At 47.1% G+C, this 16,352-nt stretch overlaps 1 protein-coding gene across 1 annotated transcript in view; it reads right to left on the bottom strand.

Annotated features, from left to right (window-relative positions):
• DACH1 (dachshund family transcription factor 1) overlaps window positions 1-13,164 on the bottom strand; it is a 653,381-nt gene extending 640,217 nt beyond the window's left edge. Inside the window, exons 1-3 of the mRNA XM_060235063.1 lie at window positions 12,789-13,164; window positions 10,096-10,263; window positions 9,238-9,976 (exon numbers count right to left, since the gene is read on the bottom strand). Coding sequence (XP_060091046.1) covers window positions 9,238-9,976; window positions 10,096-10,263; window positions 12,789-13,164 — 1,283 coding nt within the window. The remainder of the gene's footprint in view (window positions 1-9,237; window positions 9,977-10,095; window positions 10,264-12,788) is intronic.
• Window positions 13,165-16,352: the final 3,188 nt, after the last annotated feature.

The following is a 16,352-nucleotide window of genomic DNA, read 5'->3' as shown; positions in this document are numbered from 1 at the left end:
TCTCCTGCCGAAGTTACTGTGAAGAGACTTTCATTCTCTACTGAACAGACCTGCTATGGTCAACCCAATTCAGAGCCCAGTTAAGTAGCAGGACTTGAGTTTCGAGTCCAAATTTAACTACGAGTCAAGATGAGGAGCATAAAAAATTCATAAACTATGCATTAAAAACATCTGAGTTCCAAAAACTGACCTTGATAGAGAGTTATCTGTAAAAGATATGATGGAGAAGTAAAATTAATTATAGGAATATTTTACTCATGAGTACACCTTCCTGATCTCAGTGAGACATATTCTCAAGCATACATGCACAGAATTGGTTTGTACAAGCAAAGTTTCTAAACAGTATCTGTCCTTTGGATTTCATCCCTTTGGATAAAACCACTAAATATTTGTAAAAAGGTAAAAGTAGTCCCCCATGCAAGCGTCAAGTCGTTACTGACCCATGGGGTGACGTTGCATCATGACATTTTCGTGGCAGACTTTTTGTTATGGGGTGGTTTGCCACTGCCTTCCCCAGTCATCTACACTTTACCCCCAACCTTCTAATTTTACCAACCTTGAAAGGATGGAAGGCTGAGTCAACCTCGGGCTGGCTACCAGAACCCAGCTTCCTCCAGGATCTAACTTAGGTCATTAGCAGAGCTTGGACTGCAGTACTGCAGCTTACCACTCAGCACCATGAGGCTCATTCACAAAATATATGTATTGTGTAAATTAACAAAGACAAAAGAAAAACTTCTTTGTCATGGGGAAAGGGTTCAATAAATATTTACAGATTTGTTTTCTTTTGAGCTCACTCCTGTCAAGCTGGCAAGTATTTAGGAAATCTAATATCTCCCCTGGATGCGTGTTTGGATTGTCCACATTTTTCTGCTGTTCCACGACGCAGATCTAAAGACTGTTGTGGGATTGGTGGGGAAGAAATCACTGTTCATTCACAGAACTTACTTGCAAAAGATTTGCCAGAAACTTGACTTAAACCATGAAAAGAGATGACAAGAGTAATAGTTTTAAATAACTAATGGATTACCTACAAAGGAAATTTGGTACCATTTGTGACAACGTGGTGTCTTCAAGCAGACAGTGTGACTTCTTTGAGAAGTATCTTGATTGACAGCTTCTTGTTACTGTTGCACTGCAAACAACAGGCTTTACTGCATGCTTGTCTTCACACAATAAGAAGTACTACATTAAAGGTAAAGTTCCCTTGCAATATGGAGACCATCCTTTAAAAGCTACCAGTATGCTAGAACATACTGCGATGCTAACTTTACAAATCAATAACGTAGTCCTAGGGTGAAAGAACAACCATTCTTAAACTACATATATCATAATGTAATTATTCCCATCTTTCCCCCTACGGTGTACAAACCATGCATTGCTCATAAGCAACAGATTTCAGACAACAAATCAGTAGAGTCTGGGATTGTCCAGTATTTTACAAGAGCAATATTACAGAATTTAGGGAAAGAAAAACTTTTGTTGTTGTCAGCTGTTTCAAAATGTGTTGCATGCCCTTAAATCTCCTTGGTTCCACACACAAACACGCACCACAAGAATTTACATCACTCAAAGTAACCCCCGCACACTGTATTTATATATCTTAATTTCTCACAACCAAAAGCGAATGCTGCAGCAGAAGCTTCTGAGCATTTCAGACCACAAAAACATAAAGTGAGAAAACTGTCCTGCTATTGCTTGAAACTGGCTATAACCCATTTTTACAGCTAAAAATGATCAATAAATATACATTCAGTGAGATTCAGTCTTTTCTTTTTTTAAACATGATTGTAAGAACCTGATGTGATGTCTGTAAAGCAGAATGTTGACTCCGTTTTATATAAAAAGTTAAAAGAATAATGTGCAAGTACAAAATCACATAATAACAAGGAAACAAGTTTATGACACTGGATATTCCCCTTTATATACATTTGTATTTAAAATCATATAAAACATAAATAAAGCATAAATCATATATGGTATCTGTAAAATACATACTGGCCTGTGCAGTATGCTACTGTTATCATTGTATAGGTGACTAAGTTAGCTATCAAAATGATGATATAAACTGTATGAATGAAATGAAATGAATGGGTCAGGAAGGAATTCTGAAGCATTCTCCAACAATGAATATGGCCATATATATTATTGCAATTTTGACAGATACAGGATGGGGAGAGGGGGGAACTTCCACTAGAAAATCAACTACAAATGCAACATGAAAATAAAATGTTTGCTGTGCTTCATAGCCATGTTCACATTCTGAAATTGTATTCTGCGTCAATAAATAATTACTTTTTTAACAAAAATGTACAGTACCCACAAGTGCTCTAAAAACAAACAACTGTGATCACAATGAAGGAAATAGGTTCATATGCTGTATTTTAGAAAACACTTTTCCAATTGTTCTTATCTTTTAAGTACTGCCTTTCTGTCCATAATATAAAAACACAGATAGATAACACAAACACAGGTTTTTGAATTAATATGTGTGCTGCAAGATAAAAAACAGGTATTCCATAAATTATATACATTTGAGTTTGATACTGGTACACAGAGAGGTTTAAATTTTAAAATGAAAAGCAAGGAGATTCCACTACACGGAGGTGTGTCCTGTAAAAAAATGCTACCCAATCTCTGCTTCACGGGTGGGGGATGCAAGAGAAGGAAAGCTCTGAGAAGAAAGAAACCAATTGATAACCTGCTGATATTCCTGTACCACAAAATCAGAAAAAGTTCTCCTTCTTAGAGGAACTTGCAAATGCCAAGAGCAGTTCTTCACTTTTACTTTGTTTGCCAGTGTTCTCATTGAACAGCATCTTGTAAGATCATAAAAAGGTTAGAGGAGCAAGCCACGTGGCACTTGATCCAAAAGACAAGTGATGCCAGGCAAAAGGGTTCTGCGGGGGGGGGGGGGGATGAAGAAGACTGTTTTTGTGGCAGACCTCCACAACAAGGACAAGAAAACACCCAAGTTCCGAAACCATTCAATAAACCTAGCTTTCAAAGAACTAACATGTTTTAGCTGCATGGCATGCTGTGGTTTGTTTCAGCCATCACTCAAGCAAGCTGACAGGCAGTCTCCGACCCACAACGCTAATTAAATCAGAGTGCTCAGATTCAGGAACTTAAAACGGGAGACCTTACAAGTGGTGGTATCCGTGGAGCTAAGGCTGCAGCCCCCAGAACACACTCAATGGGACTCACTTCCAAGGAAGACTGAGCTGTAAAACTGGCTTAAATCCCAATGCTATGGCATACAGGGGCTGCAGATTTACCTGTTCACTCAATTTTTGCCAGCCTCTAGTATATTTTTCAGCTCTGTTCCCTGTCTATTCTTCAACTGATCTCCCTATCTGTTCTTCCACATATTTGGAGTTACACAGCCAAAGCCTCACAAATATTAGCTGGATGCTTTAAACTGCATCCATCACACTGCTTTCGTACCACTGTCCATTGCTTCATAAACAAAAGGAGATAGATCATTACGGACGGGAAAAACTAAATTAGTATCATCCCCTTCAGGCATGTTGCAGTGGTGACACGATGCTAAACTAGAGAAAATGCCACATGTACACATTTTGAGTACAGAACTATCTGAATAAAATGTATACCAATGGAGACGATAGACATTTTATACAATTGTCTGGATTTGGGAGGGCACAAAATTCAGAATTTTAGAATAAAAAACAAATGCTTATCTGATATTCTAGAAAGATTTTTAACTGGGATGTACTGCCATTTATAGCAGTATATTAAAAGGATTGGGGGGGGGAGTTGTTTATTTTCATTTTGAATGTTTGTTAATTGCCTTTCTATGTTACAGGTCTTCAAGGTAGCTAACCAAAGCCTAAACTATCTTATAAAAACTTATAAAATTACTTTAAAACAGCATACAAACTCTCGGGTATTGGGGGGAAATCTAATCAGTTCCTATTAATATTCAGGTATATTCTTACATCACATGGGGCACCTGTACAATGAGACAAACCCCTCTGCTTAAATAAGGTGCAGCAAATCAAGCACTTTGGGTATAGAGCTATGTGACCACTCCTCTTAAAAAGATGTCAATTTTTATACAGATAAGCTGTTGTAAGTGCTTCATAGCAACTGATGACTAATGAATCAAAACATTCAAGGGGAACCAAATTAGATTATTATTCAAAACAAATTAATAGCTTTCTCAGAATGCCATTTGATTAAACAGTATATTAGCCTTGACTGAATCGTTAGCTTCATCAACTCCCTCACACCCGACGCCACACACACTCAAAAACAAAACCCTGTTGTTTTTCAGGATTGGCAGTTTTGCTGAGACATATCCAGAATAAGATGTTTACTACTTCAAAATTAACATTTAATCTTACCCACAAATTGTCATTTTTTTAACCAAAAGGACCTTTTTAGAGAAAACATTTCAGTGATAAGAGAAGGCATTTCCAAAATGGGTTCATTTAGCTCCTGGGGTAAAAATGTACATTATTGGACAGGTATAATAATTTATTACAACTGCACTATTCATCCCTGAAAACCAGAACAAATATCAAAAAGAAATGTAGACATGAGGAGCCCTTATGACAGAAGCTTGTGCAGAAACCTGTTTTCTCTGAAGGATCCCCCCACCCCATTAACTTCTTTGCTTGGTTCATAGAATGTACAGGTTATCAGACACACGTTTTATACTAATCCTTTGATAAACTCGATTATAATCTAGAAAGAACCCAGCACTACCTGAAAGTTAATAAGCCACCATTTTATGTGACCAAAATCATGCTATAGGTTTATATAAATCTGATAACTTGGCCCATAGGAAAAGATTCTCTCTTTTTAGATGGCTCATACAAATTAATCAACAGTATTTAAAAGTTCTGTGCATATGCAAATAATGCCAAATCTGAAAGTATTAGATGGTTTTGCAGTTACACGGATATTCAGATACTACTCTGTAGTGGTGGTTCGGTTTGTCACACTGAACTCCCCTAATCCCCAATGCCCAAATTCAAGGTAAAGTTCAACAGTGTCCCTTGCCTCTCTCTTCACCTACCCTCTCCCAATTTACTTTTGTGAGAAAAGGAACACAGTGCCATAACGAAATCCTCAGAAAACAGAGTGAACAAGTCTTGTTGGGTTGATTTCCCCAGGAGCTTCTGCATCTTAATAACTCGCAGGGAAAAAAATGAATTGAGGCAACCTCAAATTGTTCTTGGGTAAGGATTACACAGCACCAGAAAGAGAAAAAATATGCTTAAACAAGAGTTGGGCAAAACTGCTCTAAATTTTCAGACACAGATGTTAGGAAAAGTTACATCAGAAAAATAATGGTCCCCCAAGACAGGGTCACTATTCTTCTTTTGTTTCTAACTAATCAAGGTTTTTTGTTTCCTCCCTAACATTGGTCAAAATGCCACTAAACTTGAACTTTCAATTTTGAAGCGACTTGTTAGTTCAATTATAGAAATGCCTGTTTTATCAGATGCCTTCCCTCCTCCTTTGCTCCACCCTCCAAACCTACCATGTGCCAAATGGAGAGTTTCACGGGATCACTTGGACTGGCTTCCTTCTTGGGAAAAGGGTGGGTAAGAGAGGAGGAGCACAAGTGTCCCACCATGTAGGGCAACATTCACGTGTAAGTTTAGACACCACAGCTAACACATTATAACAAGGTGCACTTTATATACACGGCATCCCAACTTGACAAATCTACTCCACTATACCCTTCTTCCCCCCCCCCCAAGTTTCCTGAACTGATTTTCCTTGTTAACTGTCTCCAGTTAGCCAAGCAAGAGAGCCTCTACTTCCACATTATCTCCTGACTCTCAAATGCTGGATTGGGGTTAGCAGAGAGAATTTCAGAGCCATCTGAAAAGTTAAATGCCAGAGCCAGTGGTACACGCAAAAACAAAAATTCCTGACAAAATTCCCTTCTACGATCTTCAGCTTAGCTAAGGGTTTCTAGTTTTAAACAGCACTGACACCAGGCATTCAGCTGTTGCCACAATAAGAGATATGAAATATGCAAACAAATTTCTGTTCATGGGAGGTTTGAAAGGCTCTGAGTCACAGTTTTAATAGCAAAAGAAAAGGCAGACCTGTCTTGTTGCCTTGCTGCTCAAAAAAAGAAGTTTTCTCCTTAACCATCTGATGAAAATGGATCTGTTATCATTTTATTTTACGTACATCCAAAAGTTAACTGAAGACTTCAGGATAATACTAATACCGGAGAGAGAGGGAGAGGAAGATAGAAGCAAAACTAAAGAGACAAGAGCAATATGTGCTCCCAAAGCCAGTTTACCCTTTATGGTAAACATCAGTAGGATTTATTCCCAAGCAAACAGCCTTCTATTCTGACATAACAACTTACACTTTCCTTTTTATTAAAAGATGATGGAACCATAAAGCCAAGCTTCTACTTAGTACCGTTTAATTTAGATTTGTTTGAGAGACATTAAACGAGAATGTGTAGGGTAATCTCTGGTTGTGTTCATAACAATAACTCAACTGGTTTTACGTTATACGTGTCCCTAAACATTTTTTGGGTTTTGTTTTAAAGCTTTACTTTCAAACAAACATGGTTTAAAAATAAAACATGAACAACTGAACATAAACAGACATGTGCACATCTAAGCGCTGTCTCTTAAAATTTAGCCAGGGGCAAAATGTGTCTCTTTTTTTGAAATCACAGCTGTGTATTGGGTTTGTTGATGAGCAAATTAAATATTTAATTTCCACCACCACCCCAAGTAACCATCAAGCACTTATCAGCTTTGTTTCTGGAGAATATTCAACATATGACTTCAAATAAGTGCTCTTGCTTAGTATCCTCACGCATGTAAACAGAGGCAATTAATTTCACAACTGATGCCCAGTTTCTAAACAGCTGTACCTTTTAGAGAATGACCAGAGGTTCTGGATTATGATTCTAGGTAGGAGAATGATTAGTCACAGACAAATAGGTCTTAATTCTTAAAGCAACTGACTGAGCTGTACCTTCGCTTAGAAAATATGTAAATTAAAACTCATATTTGATCTATATCAACTTTTTTCTTGGTGACCTACATTAATTATTTAAGAATTATTCCTTCTGTGCATAGGCATACTTTATGTCCACTTATTCAGCTTTTCTTTGACAGCTTAGTGTTAATCAAACTCACTTTGTAGAAATAAGTGGTTCCCTTTCTGGCCATTTAGGGTGTCGGAGGCTTGCTTTGTGACAGAGAGAGAATCTGAATTAAAAGACACTGTTACAAGATGGTAATTAGCTATCTCTAAAAGAAGGAAGAAGTTTGCTCAAAGTTTCCCACGCTTAAATATAGTTGCACAAGCAGGGTTAAACTAACTCAAATTAATAAATGCAGAATAACTCCATGATTCTTCGAAGCCATTCAAGATTAGAATAGTCAGTCTAAATACAGACATATCAAAGGGTGTAAATGGCTGTAGATTGCATCTCATAGGCTGAAGAGAGTTTGGTGGTAACTCACATCAAAGCAGAATCCCAAAAACCAGATGTTTGGAAACCTTCTCCTGGCATTCATGGTGCCTGCCAGCAGGTGTTCCCCAAAAGACAGCCAAACATCTATAACACACTTGAATATCTGTAAACCGCCCCCGCCCCCAAGAGCTAACCCAAACCCCCTTCCTTCACTCTTTACACATCACCCTAATAGTAGAAGTGTCAAAAACAAGAGAGGAAGGCTTTGAGCTGCATTTTCTTGTCTTTAAAGTTATAATCATAAGAAAGTGTGCTGTCAGAGCTCCAAGTTCCGAAGGAGTTCTAGGATCCCTAACTTCCCACAGCACCTCAAGATTTTAGCCTGAGAGGAAGAGGTAAGAATGCCTCTGCCCACATGCAAAGTGTTTCCTGTCCTCTGTTCAGTAACCAGGACCACCTGATTGAGCAAAGGTTACAGAGCTGCAGCCCGGGGGAGCATGTTCACCCCGCTATCCTTCAACCTGCGTGCTTGGCCAGTCCCACATGTGAATGGACCCAAGGAAAGGGTAGCTAAAGAAACGAGGAGGGGGATGGGAGGCAGGGTTGCTCTGAAGAACAGTCAGGAAAAGCACCGAGCTAACCCCCCCACACACATGGAGCAAGCTAGGGCTGAAAGTCCCCAGGGAAAGGAAACTTTTCCCAACCTGCTCGGAGGGGGGTAGCAGAGCACATGTCCTGGGCAGCAGAAGAGCCACTGGAGGCACACTGCATCTGGCCCAAGAGTAGCTGCGATGGGGGGGGGGGTTCGTGTGGGTCAGTGGGTGGGGAAGGGCAGAGGGGGCGCTTGCCCCAGACGCTGCCAGAGGCAGGGTGCCAACTTGGGTATGGAATCTATTCTATGGACCCATAAGGGGGCATCATTTTTTAAATTTTGCTTCCCCCTCAAAAAACATGGAGATCCAATCCTGAGTGCAGGCACTTGCCCCACGTATGGAGTCCATTCTATTCTATGGGTCCATAAGTGAAAGACGGTGGCTCCGTGGTGGAGCATCTGCTAGGTAAGCAGACGGTCCCAGGTTCAATTCCCGGCATCTCCCACTAAAAAGAGTCCAGGCAAGCAGGTGTGAAAAACCTCAGCTTGAGACCTTGGAGAGCCACTGCCAGTCTGAGTAGACAATACTGACTTGGATGGACCCAGGGTCTGGTTTGGTATAAGGCAGCTTCATATGTTCATATGTTTGGGGAGGGACGGTGGCTCAGTGGTAGAGCATCTGCTTGGTAAGCAGGTCCCAGGTTCAATCCCTGGCGTCTCCCACTAAAAAGGCTCCAGGCAAACAGGCGTGAAAAGCCTTAGCTTGAGACCCTGGAGAGCCGCTGCCAGTCTGAGTAGACAATACTGACTTGGATGGGCCAAGGGTCTGATTTGGTATAAGGCAGCTTCATATGTTTGGGGAGGGACAATGGCTCAGTGGTAGAACAGCTGCTTGGTAAAGCAGAAGGGCCCAAGTTCAGTCCCCGGCATCTCCACTAAAAAAGGGTCCAGGCAAACAGGCGTAAAATACCTCAGCTTTGAGACCCTGGAGAGTCGAGCCGCTGCCAGTCTGAGCAGACAGTATGGACTTGGATGGATCGGGGGACCTAAGACAGAACGGGCCCATAAGGGGGCATCGTTTTGTAATGTTGCCTTCCCTCCAGAAACATGTGGCTGGGCTCGTGGGTGCAGGCGCTCGCCCCAGGTAGGGCGTCGGTGCTATTCTCGGGGCCGTGAGGGGGCGTCCTTCCCTGCTTCTCCCGCGCTCGCTCACCTGGCGTTGGTGCAGTCGTTGTAGAGGGTCTCGAAGTCCTTGCGCGAGATGAGCTTGCAGCGGTTGACGCCGGGCTGGATGGCGCCGAGGCCGCGGAGGATGCGCACCTGCTCGACGTTGCAGACGACGGGCGTGATCTCGAGGCGCTTGAGCTTGGTGTAGACGGTGTGCAGGCCGCCCACGAGGTGCTTGAGGAAGAGGTCGAAGGCCTGCGGCAGGCAGATCAGCTCGCAGCCCTCCACCGTGAACGACGCCACCTGCGCGCCCCGCAGCTCCACCATCTTGCACTCGTTGTTCTGCGGCGTGTTCTCCACCGGCGACGGCGTCGAGTACACCGGCTTGCCCGGGGCCACCGCCGGGACGGCCGCGCCTCCGCCCGAGCCGCCGCTCCCCAGCGCGCCGCAGCCGCTCTCGGCGCCCGAAGGGGCCCCGGCCGCCGCCGCCGCCGCCCCCGTGGACACGCAGGGCTCGGGCCGGAACAAGCCGCCGCCGCTGCTGCCCGAGGAGGGGGCGGCGGGGGCGGGCGGCGAGGGGCTGCTGGTGGCGGTGGCGGTGGTGCCGGTGGCGGCGGCCGAGGTGGAGACGGCGGGCGGCGGCGGCGGGGGCGCGGGCAGCGGGCTGGGGGGCACGAGAGGAGCCGGCGCGACGGCGGCCATGCTCACATCCGAGGAGGCGGCCGCCGCCAGCCCTCCCGCCCGAGAAGCCGCCCGCGAGCCCGAAGTCGGAGTCCCGCCGGCAACTGCGCGAAGGGGAGGAAAGCGGCCCGGAGCCGGCTGCGGAGGACGGGCGGGCGGGCGGGCTCCGCGGCTTCTCCTCCTCCTCCTCCTCCTCGTGCCGCCGCCGCCGCCGCTTCCTTGCTTGCTTCCTTTCTGCCGCGGGGGCTGGAGGTGGCGCCGGGCGGGCGCGGGGGGCTGAGGCGCTGCTGCTGCTGCTGCTGCTGCGGGTTCCAGGCGGCTCTCGCTCTCCCTCCCTCGCTCGCTCTGGCCGCCGCAGCCGCCGCCGCCGCCGAGTTGTTGTTGTTGGCGGCTGCGAGGGGGAAGGGGGCGGAGCTCCGGCAACTTGAAGTCCCCTTTGAAGCCGAACCCCCGCCGCCCGCCCGCCCCCCCCGCCCGCCCTCCAACCAGGAGCGAAGCAAAGAGGCGCGCTTGGAGAGCTGCACTGCAGGAGAGAGAGCCGCTCGCCGCGGAGGCTGCCCCGTTAGCTGGAGTGCCCGCTGCGCCGCGCCGTGCCCTCTTGCTCCCCCCTGCCCGCGCGCACCCCCGCCCCTCGCACGGGGGGGGGGGAGGGGGCTGCGATTCTCTTGCTCGAGAACTCACGACGTGCCTAGGTGGCGGGCCAGGGGAAAAGGGATCGGACTTCGGACCCCGGGCGGGAGGCTTTTCCGGCTCTCCACGCCTCCTCCTGCAGCCCCCCCCCCCCCGTGGTGCGTGTGCTTCTTGCTGGCCGGTCCCTTCCCAAGAAAAAAAACAGCAGCCTTTCCAAAACTTTTTTTCAAAGGGTGGAATCGGGACGACGCTCTTTTGTCGCAGGGCGAGCGGAAGGATGCGTTTAAACTTTCGGGAAGAGAGCCCGCGCGGGAAGCCGGAGCGCGTTTGCTGGAGAACGATGACAATTGAAGCGCGAGTGTTTCAAAAAAGCCCGAGGAGGTCGTTGCAAGGCATTCTCGTGCGCTTGAGAGACAGCTGTTGTGGGAAGGGATGGGGGGGGGGACGTCAAGAAAGGGGCCAATGCCCGCCTATTGCAGGGGTGGTCAAAATATGGCTCGGGAGCCACGTGCGGCTCTTTCACACATATTCTGTGACTCTCGAAACTCCCGTTCCCCTGTTGGTGGCCTGGAGAAGGCGTTTGTCTATTTCAATCACTTCTCTGAGCCAAGCCAGCTGGCGGCTTGGAGAATGCATTTAAAGTTTAAAGTTGCTTTCTTGCCACCTCCTCTTCCCTCCCCATCTATCTGCCTCCCTTGACGACTGAGACGACTGCAGATTTATACCCCGCCCTTCTCTCTGAATCAGAGACTCAGAGCGGTTTACAATCTCCTGTATCTTCTCCCCACCACAACTTGTGAGGTGGGTGGGGCTGAGAGGGCTCTCTCAGCTGCTGCCCTTTCATGGACAACTCCTACGAGAGCGATGGCTGACCCAAGGCCATTCCAGCAGCTGCAAGTGGAGGAGTGGGGAATCAAACCCGGGTTCTCCCAGATAAGAGTCCGCGCACTTCTCCACTACACCAAACTGGCCCTGCACCTTCCCTGTCTTGTGGCTCTCAAACATCTGACATTCAGGTCTTGCGGCTCTCAAACGTCTGCCATTTATTCTGTGTGGCGCTGACATCACGCAAATTTGGCCACCCCTGGCCTATAACCTCTTTGGGAGTATTTTCGAGGCTTTTTCCTGATGCGTCCCCACTTTTTCTTCGCGTCTCTTTGGGGACGTGCCCGTGCATTAGCCGCTCACTCTGCAGTTGCGTTTGCAGCCGTGCCGTTCTCCCCCTCCAGCTTCACACCGCCCCTATTTCCGGGCGTCCTTGGAAACCGCGAGCGCTGCTGCAAAAGCAGGAGCGAAAAAAGAAAGGCAACTTCTCTCTCTTGCCTCTGTTCGGAAAACCCGCTTCTTGGGCTGGCGCGGGGAGAGCCAACAGGTGACTCCGCCAGACGTCCGTCCGGGAGGCTGAAAGATCGCCTCCCTATGAGAGCGGGCGTGGGAAAAGTGAGGAGTGCGAGTTGTCGACCAAACGCGCTTCGGGCACGATCTAGGTCAAGGGTGTCGAACTCATTTGTTAGGAGGGCCTGATCTGACAGAAGCCAGACCTTGTTGGACCGGCCTTGCGGGGCTGGGCCATGGGTGTTCCTATTTAAGATCAGGTAGCAGAGAGATAAATGTTATAAATGACACAGACAAAAATAAATATATATTTTTTAAAAAAAACCCTTAAAACATGCTTAAAACGTTAGCACTCGTTGGCCTGAAGGTTGCTTTCTTTGTATTTCTCTCAAGGGATGCTGGGAACCGGGCAAAGGAAGCTCTGGCTCTTTCCTTCCTTCCCCAGGGGACTGGGAGAGCGAGGAGCCTCAGCTAATAAAAGGAAGAGGGGCTTGGCTCAGTAGCTCTGCTGTGCGATTGAGAGAGCCTGACAAGGCAAGCTCTTCCCCCCCCACACACCAGTTCTCCCCAAGGGAGGAACCTCAGCCAATGGGGAGAATAGAGGCTTTGCTCTGTAGCTCTGCTGTGCAGCTGAGCAAGCCTTGCAAACAAGCTGTGATGCAGAAGGAAGCAAGAGAGCGGGAGAAGGAAGCAGATGACAGCCGGTTGCTCGGGGGCCTGATAGGAGCCCTCCGGGGGCCTGATTCGACCCCTGAACTGCATGTTTGACATCCCTGATTCTAGGCAAAAGCGAGGCATTTTGAGCCCTCTTGATTTGGACCGATGGAAGGCGCGCGTTTGGCAATCCGTGGAGACTGCAAAGCGCGCGTTTCGCCTGCATTGTAGCGTTTGAAGGCGTGCGTTTTCTTTGGTCTACTCTGCTGGAATTCAGCCGGACTCCATGGGGCCTGCCTGCCTGCGCTGCCATCTTTCTAAACCAGGGGAAGGGCTCCTTTCTCCTTGCGGTTGAAGCCCGAAGGGAAAGGACGTCAAAGCGACGACCGAGACGCCTCCTTTCGTTCCTTCGGTTCCTCTGGGACTTCCGTGTTGGGGGCGAGGCGTGGAGGCAGAGCCAGCGGGGTTGCAAAGAAGTGGCGGGCGGGGACTGAACAGCCCGGTGGCCGGTCGCTTTCTCACGTGCGCAGGCAGGCAGGCTCGAGAGGCGCCTTGGGGACCCAACTGTGTTCCGATCCGGGGTTGTTTTCCACGCAGCCTGGGGGCCGCACTGTTCTGGCCTTTCGCCCCACCTGTAAAGGGTTCTTGTTTCGCTTTGCTTTGTTTTTTCCATTTTCCAAAAGCCCCTCGCAGCTTTCCAGAAAAAGTAAATAACGTCTAAGGGTGCCGGTTATTAGACTGTTGGAACTGTATTTCCTAAAAACAGTCAGTCGCTGGAACTTTACAAACTGCACCTCCTTCCCTCAGCACACACAACTTTTAGAGTGTTGCAGCCCAGTTAATATAAACTAGCAATCACCAGACCCAAATTGTGCCTCTTTTAATCTGCTAACAAACATTTCCATGATTTTGCATACTAATTCACTGCCCGCTTTCTCGATACTTTGGCGTGTTGGCCATCCCACCCAGTTGTCTGACGGTGTGTGCTTCTAGCACCCGAAAGCTTTTGTTGTTGTTGTTCAGTCACACAGTCGAGTCCGACTCTTTGCAACCCCCTGGACCAAGTCACGCCAGGCCCTCCTGTCTTCCACCATCCCCCGAAGTCTGCTCAAATTTTTGTTAGATACCTGAGTAACGCTGCCCAGCCCTCCCATCTTTTGCCGTCCCCTTCTTCTTTTGCCTTCTGTCTTTTCCAGCATCTGGGTCTTCTCCAGGGAGGGCTCCCTTCTCATTGGGTGGCCAGAATATTTGAGCTTCAGAATCTGACCTCCCAGGGAACAGCCAGGGCCGGTTTCCCTTAGGAAAGCTTACATTCTGAATAAAACTCTGTTGGTCTTAAAGGTGCAACTTAACTCCTGCTTTGTTTAGCGTGTCAGTCAGTCTTCATCGGGTCTGGATTTCTGCTTTGGGGAGGAATGTTCAATGGTGGAGGCCGGGGTGCTGTTTCTTGCGGGCATATCAATATTCTCTCAGAGGGGGGAAGGGGTTGAGTTGGCCGTGAGGTGGTTCACACCTGCCATGGAGGTTTCCCACGTTTGTTACTTAGAGAACCTGCCTAGAGGAACCCTCCATTCCTGCCTAACAGTTCGAGAAAAGTCTTGTGGCATCCCGAAGAGCAACACTGCTGCAATCCTAACCAGAGTGACACCCCTTGAAACCCATTGAAGTGAAAGGAGCTGAGAAGGGTGTCCCTGGTTAGGATTGCAGGGCTGGTCTTCAGGACGCCATAAGACTTCTGTTGAACTGCTGAGAGAGATGGAAGCAGCAAGTTGTCCAGGACTCAGGACTCATTTTATTTATTTCTAATTTCCATTATGTTAGTTCAGTGAGATTGTCAGTGCTGTGGGGTGATAGCAGGAGCTCACAGGAACAGAACTCCAGAAACTAAATTCTAAATTTTATTGTGCTCTTTCATTCTTCCCTGCCACCTTCACCACCACCAAATACTTTCTTCTGGGCTCCAATGTTTGAGCCCCCTGGGAGAATTTTGCTGAACTCTAAGATCTGGCAAACTTTCTAATATTTCCCCACACACACACACAAATGGGAAAATAACCAAAACAGACAGATGGAAATCTTCTTCATGCCCCTGTAGCCACGGAGGAGATTTTAAAAGTGTGATGGGAGCAGTGTCCCCTCTAAGCTGAGTTAGGGTGAGCTAGCTCACAGTTTTTTAACCTCCAGCTCACACATTTTTGTCTTAGCTCAGGAAGGATGACCCCAGAGCACACTAATTTATGCAGCGGTTCACAACTTCAATGCCAGCAGCTCACAAAGTAAAATGTTTGCTCACAAGACTCTGCAGCTTAGAGGGAACATTGGATGGGAGTCAGGTGTTATTATGACAATTGTAATCCAAGAAGCATTTTAAGGTAGATGCTGAGCTGATATGGTTCAGTCCACCTTCCGGTGATGTCAGGGGTGTGTGGCAGATGCAAATTAGTTGTTGTGCTAATGAACTCCAGCACCTCTTTTTCTATGAAATGACCCCTGCCTGGGCTAGAACCCAATTTCTTCAGTTGCAAGGATCTGTCAGAATATCGGGGTGAGGGTTATGAGTCTTAGCCGAGAGGGACGGTTTGTAACATTTCTGTACCAGACTCAGCAAGATGCAAGATAAACACAATGATGATTCACAGCTGCTTTCCTTAGTGACAACAGAGTCTACCTAGCTTTCTTAAGCCTATAACGACTAAGGCTGATGTGATATCTATTTAAGCCACGATTAGTGCATAAGAACATAAGAGAAGCCATGTTGGATCAGGCCAGTGGCCCATCCAGTCCAACACTGTGTCACACAGGGGCCAGAAAAACCCAGGTGCCATCAGGAGGTCCATCAGTGAGGCCAGGACACTAGAAGCCCTCCCACTGTGCCCCCCCACAAAGTACCAAGAACACAGAGCATCACTGCCCCAGAGAGAGAGTTCCAACAATAGGCTGTGGCTAACAGCCACTGATGGACCTCTGCTGCATATGCCTATCCAGTTCCCTCTTGAAGCTGGCTATGCTTGTAGTCGCCACCACCTCCTGTGGCAGTGCAATTAAGTCTATATGATACATTCTGGATTCTGCATTTTTTGCTGGAATCTCCCTTTAAAATAGACCAGTGTTCCCTCTAAGGTGAGGTAGTGTGAGCTAGCTCACAAATTTTTAGCCTCCAGCTTTTTTGTCTTAGTTCAGGAAGGAGGACCCCAGAGAATGCTAACTGATGCAGGAGCTCACAACTTTACTGCCAGGAGCTCACAAAGCAGATTTTTTGCTCACAAGACTCTGCAGCTTTAAGGGAACATTGACTGTGACTATCACTCACTACAACTGTTGTGTGTAGCAACCTGCTTGTCTTGGGAGTTTGACCTAGACATACTATGTCTGACTTCTTGACTTTTAGCGCCCCCCCCCCCCATTTACAAATTTCCAGCCACCAGTATCTGCTGACACAGGATAAATGTGCCCATCTTTGTTCAGATGTGCACTGCCACAGGACTTAGGAGCATGCATTCGCAGAACTCAGTAAATAATGCTTTGGGTGACCTGAATATACCTGTGTGAACTTGCAAAATCCTGTTGGACAGTGCATTGAAAGTGAATACAATTCCACCCCACCCATTATATGACAGCCCTTCAAGTACTTGAAGATGGTGCTCCTATCACCTCTCAGCTGCCTCCTCTCCAGGCTAAATATCCCCAGCTCCTTCAACCTTTCTTCATAGCACTTGGTCTCCATATGTTTGAGAATGCTCACATGTGCTGCAGTGCATATTTTTGGCCACTGTGTGACACAGAGTGTTGGACTGGATGGGCCATTGGCCTGATCCAACATGGCTTCTCTTATGTTCTTATGTCCCTCTAAGCCGTAGAGGC

Source organism: Heteronotia binoei, chromosome 3 (genome assembly GCF_032191835.1).
Source record: "Heteronotia binoei isolate CCM8104 ecotype False Entrance Well chromosome 3, APGP_CSIRO_Hbin_v1, whole genome shotgun sequence".
NCBI lineage: Eukaryota > Metazoa > Chordata > Lepidosauria > Squamata > Gekkonidae > Heteronotia > Heteronotia binoei.
Note: the sequence above shows the minus strand (reverse complement) of the source record. Positions and strands in the feature narration are given on the sequence as shown.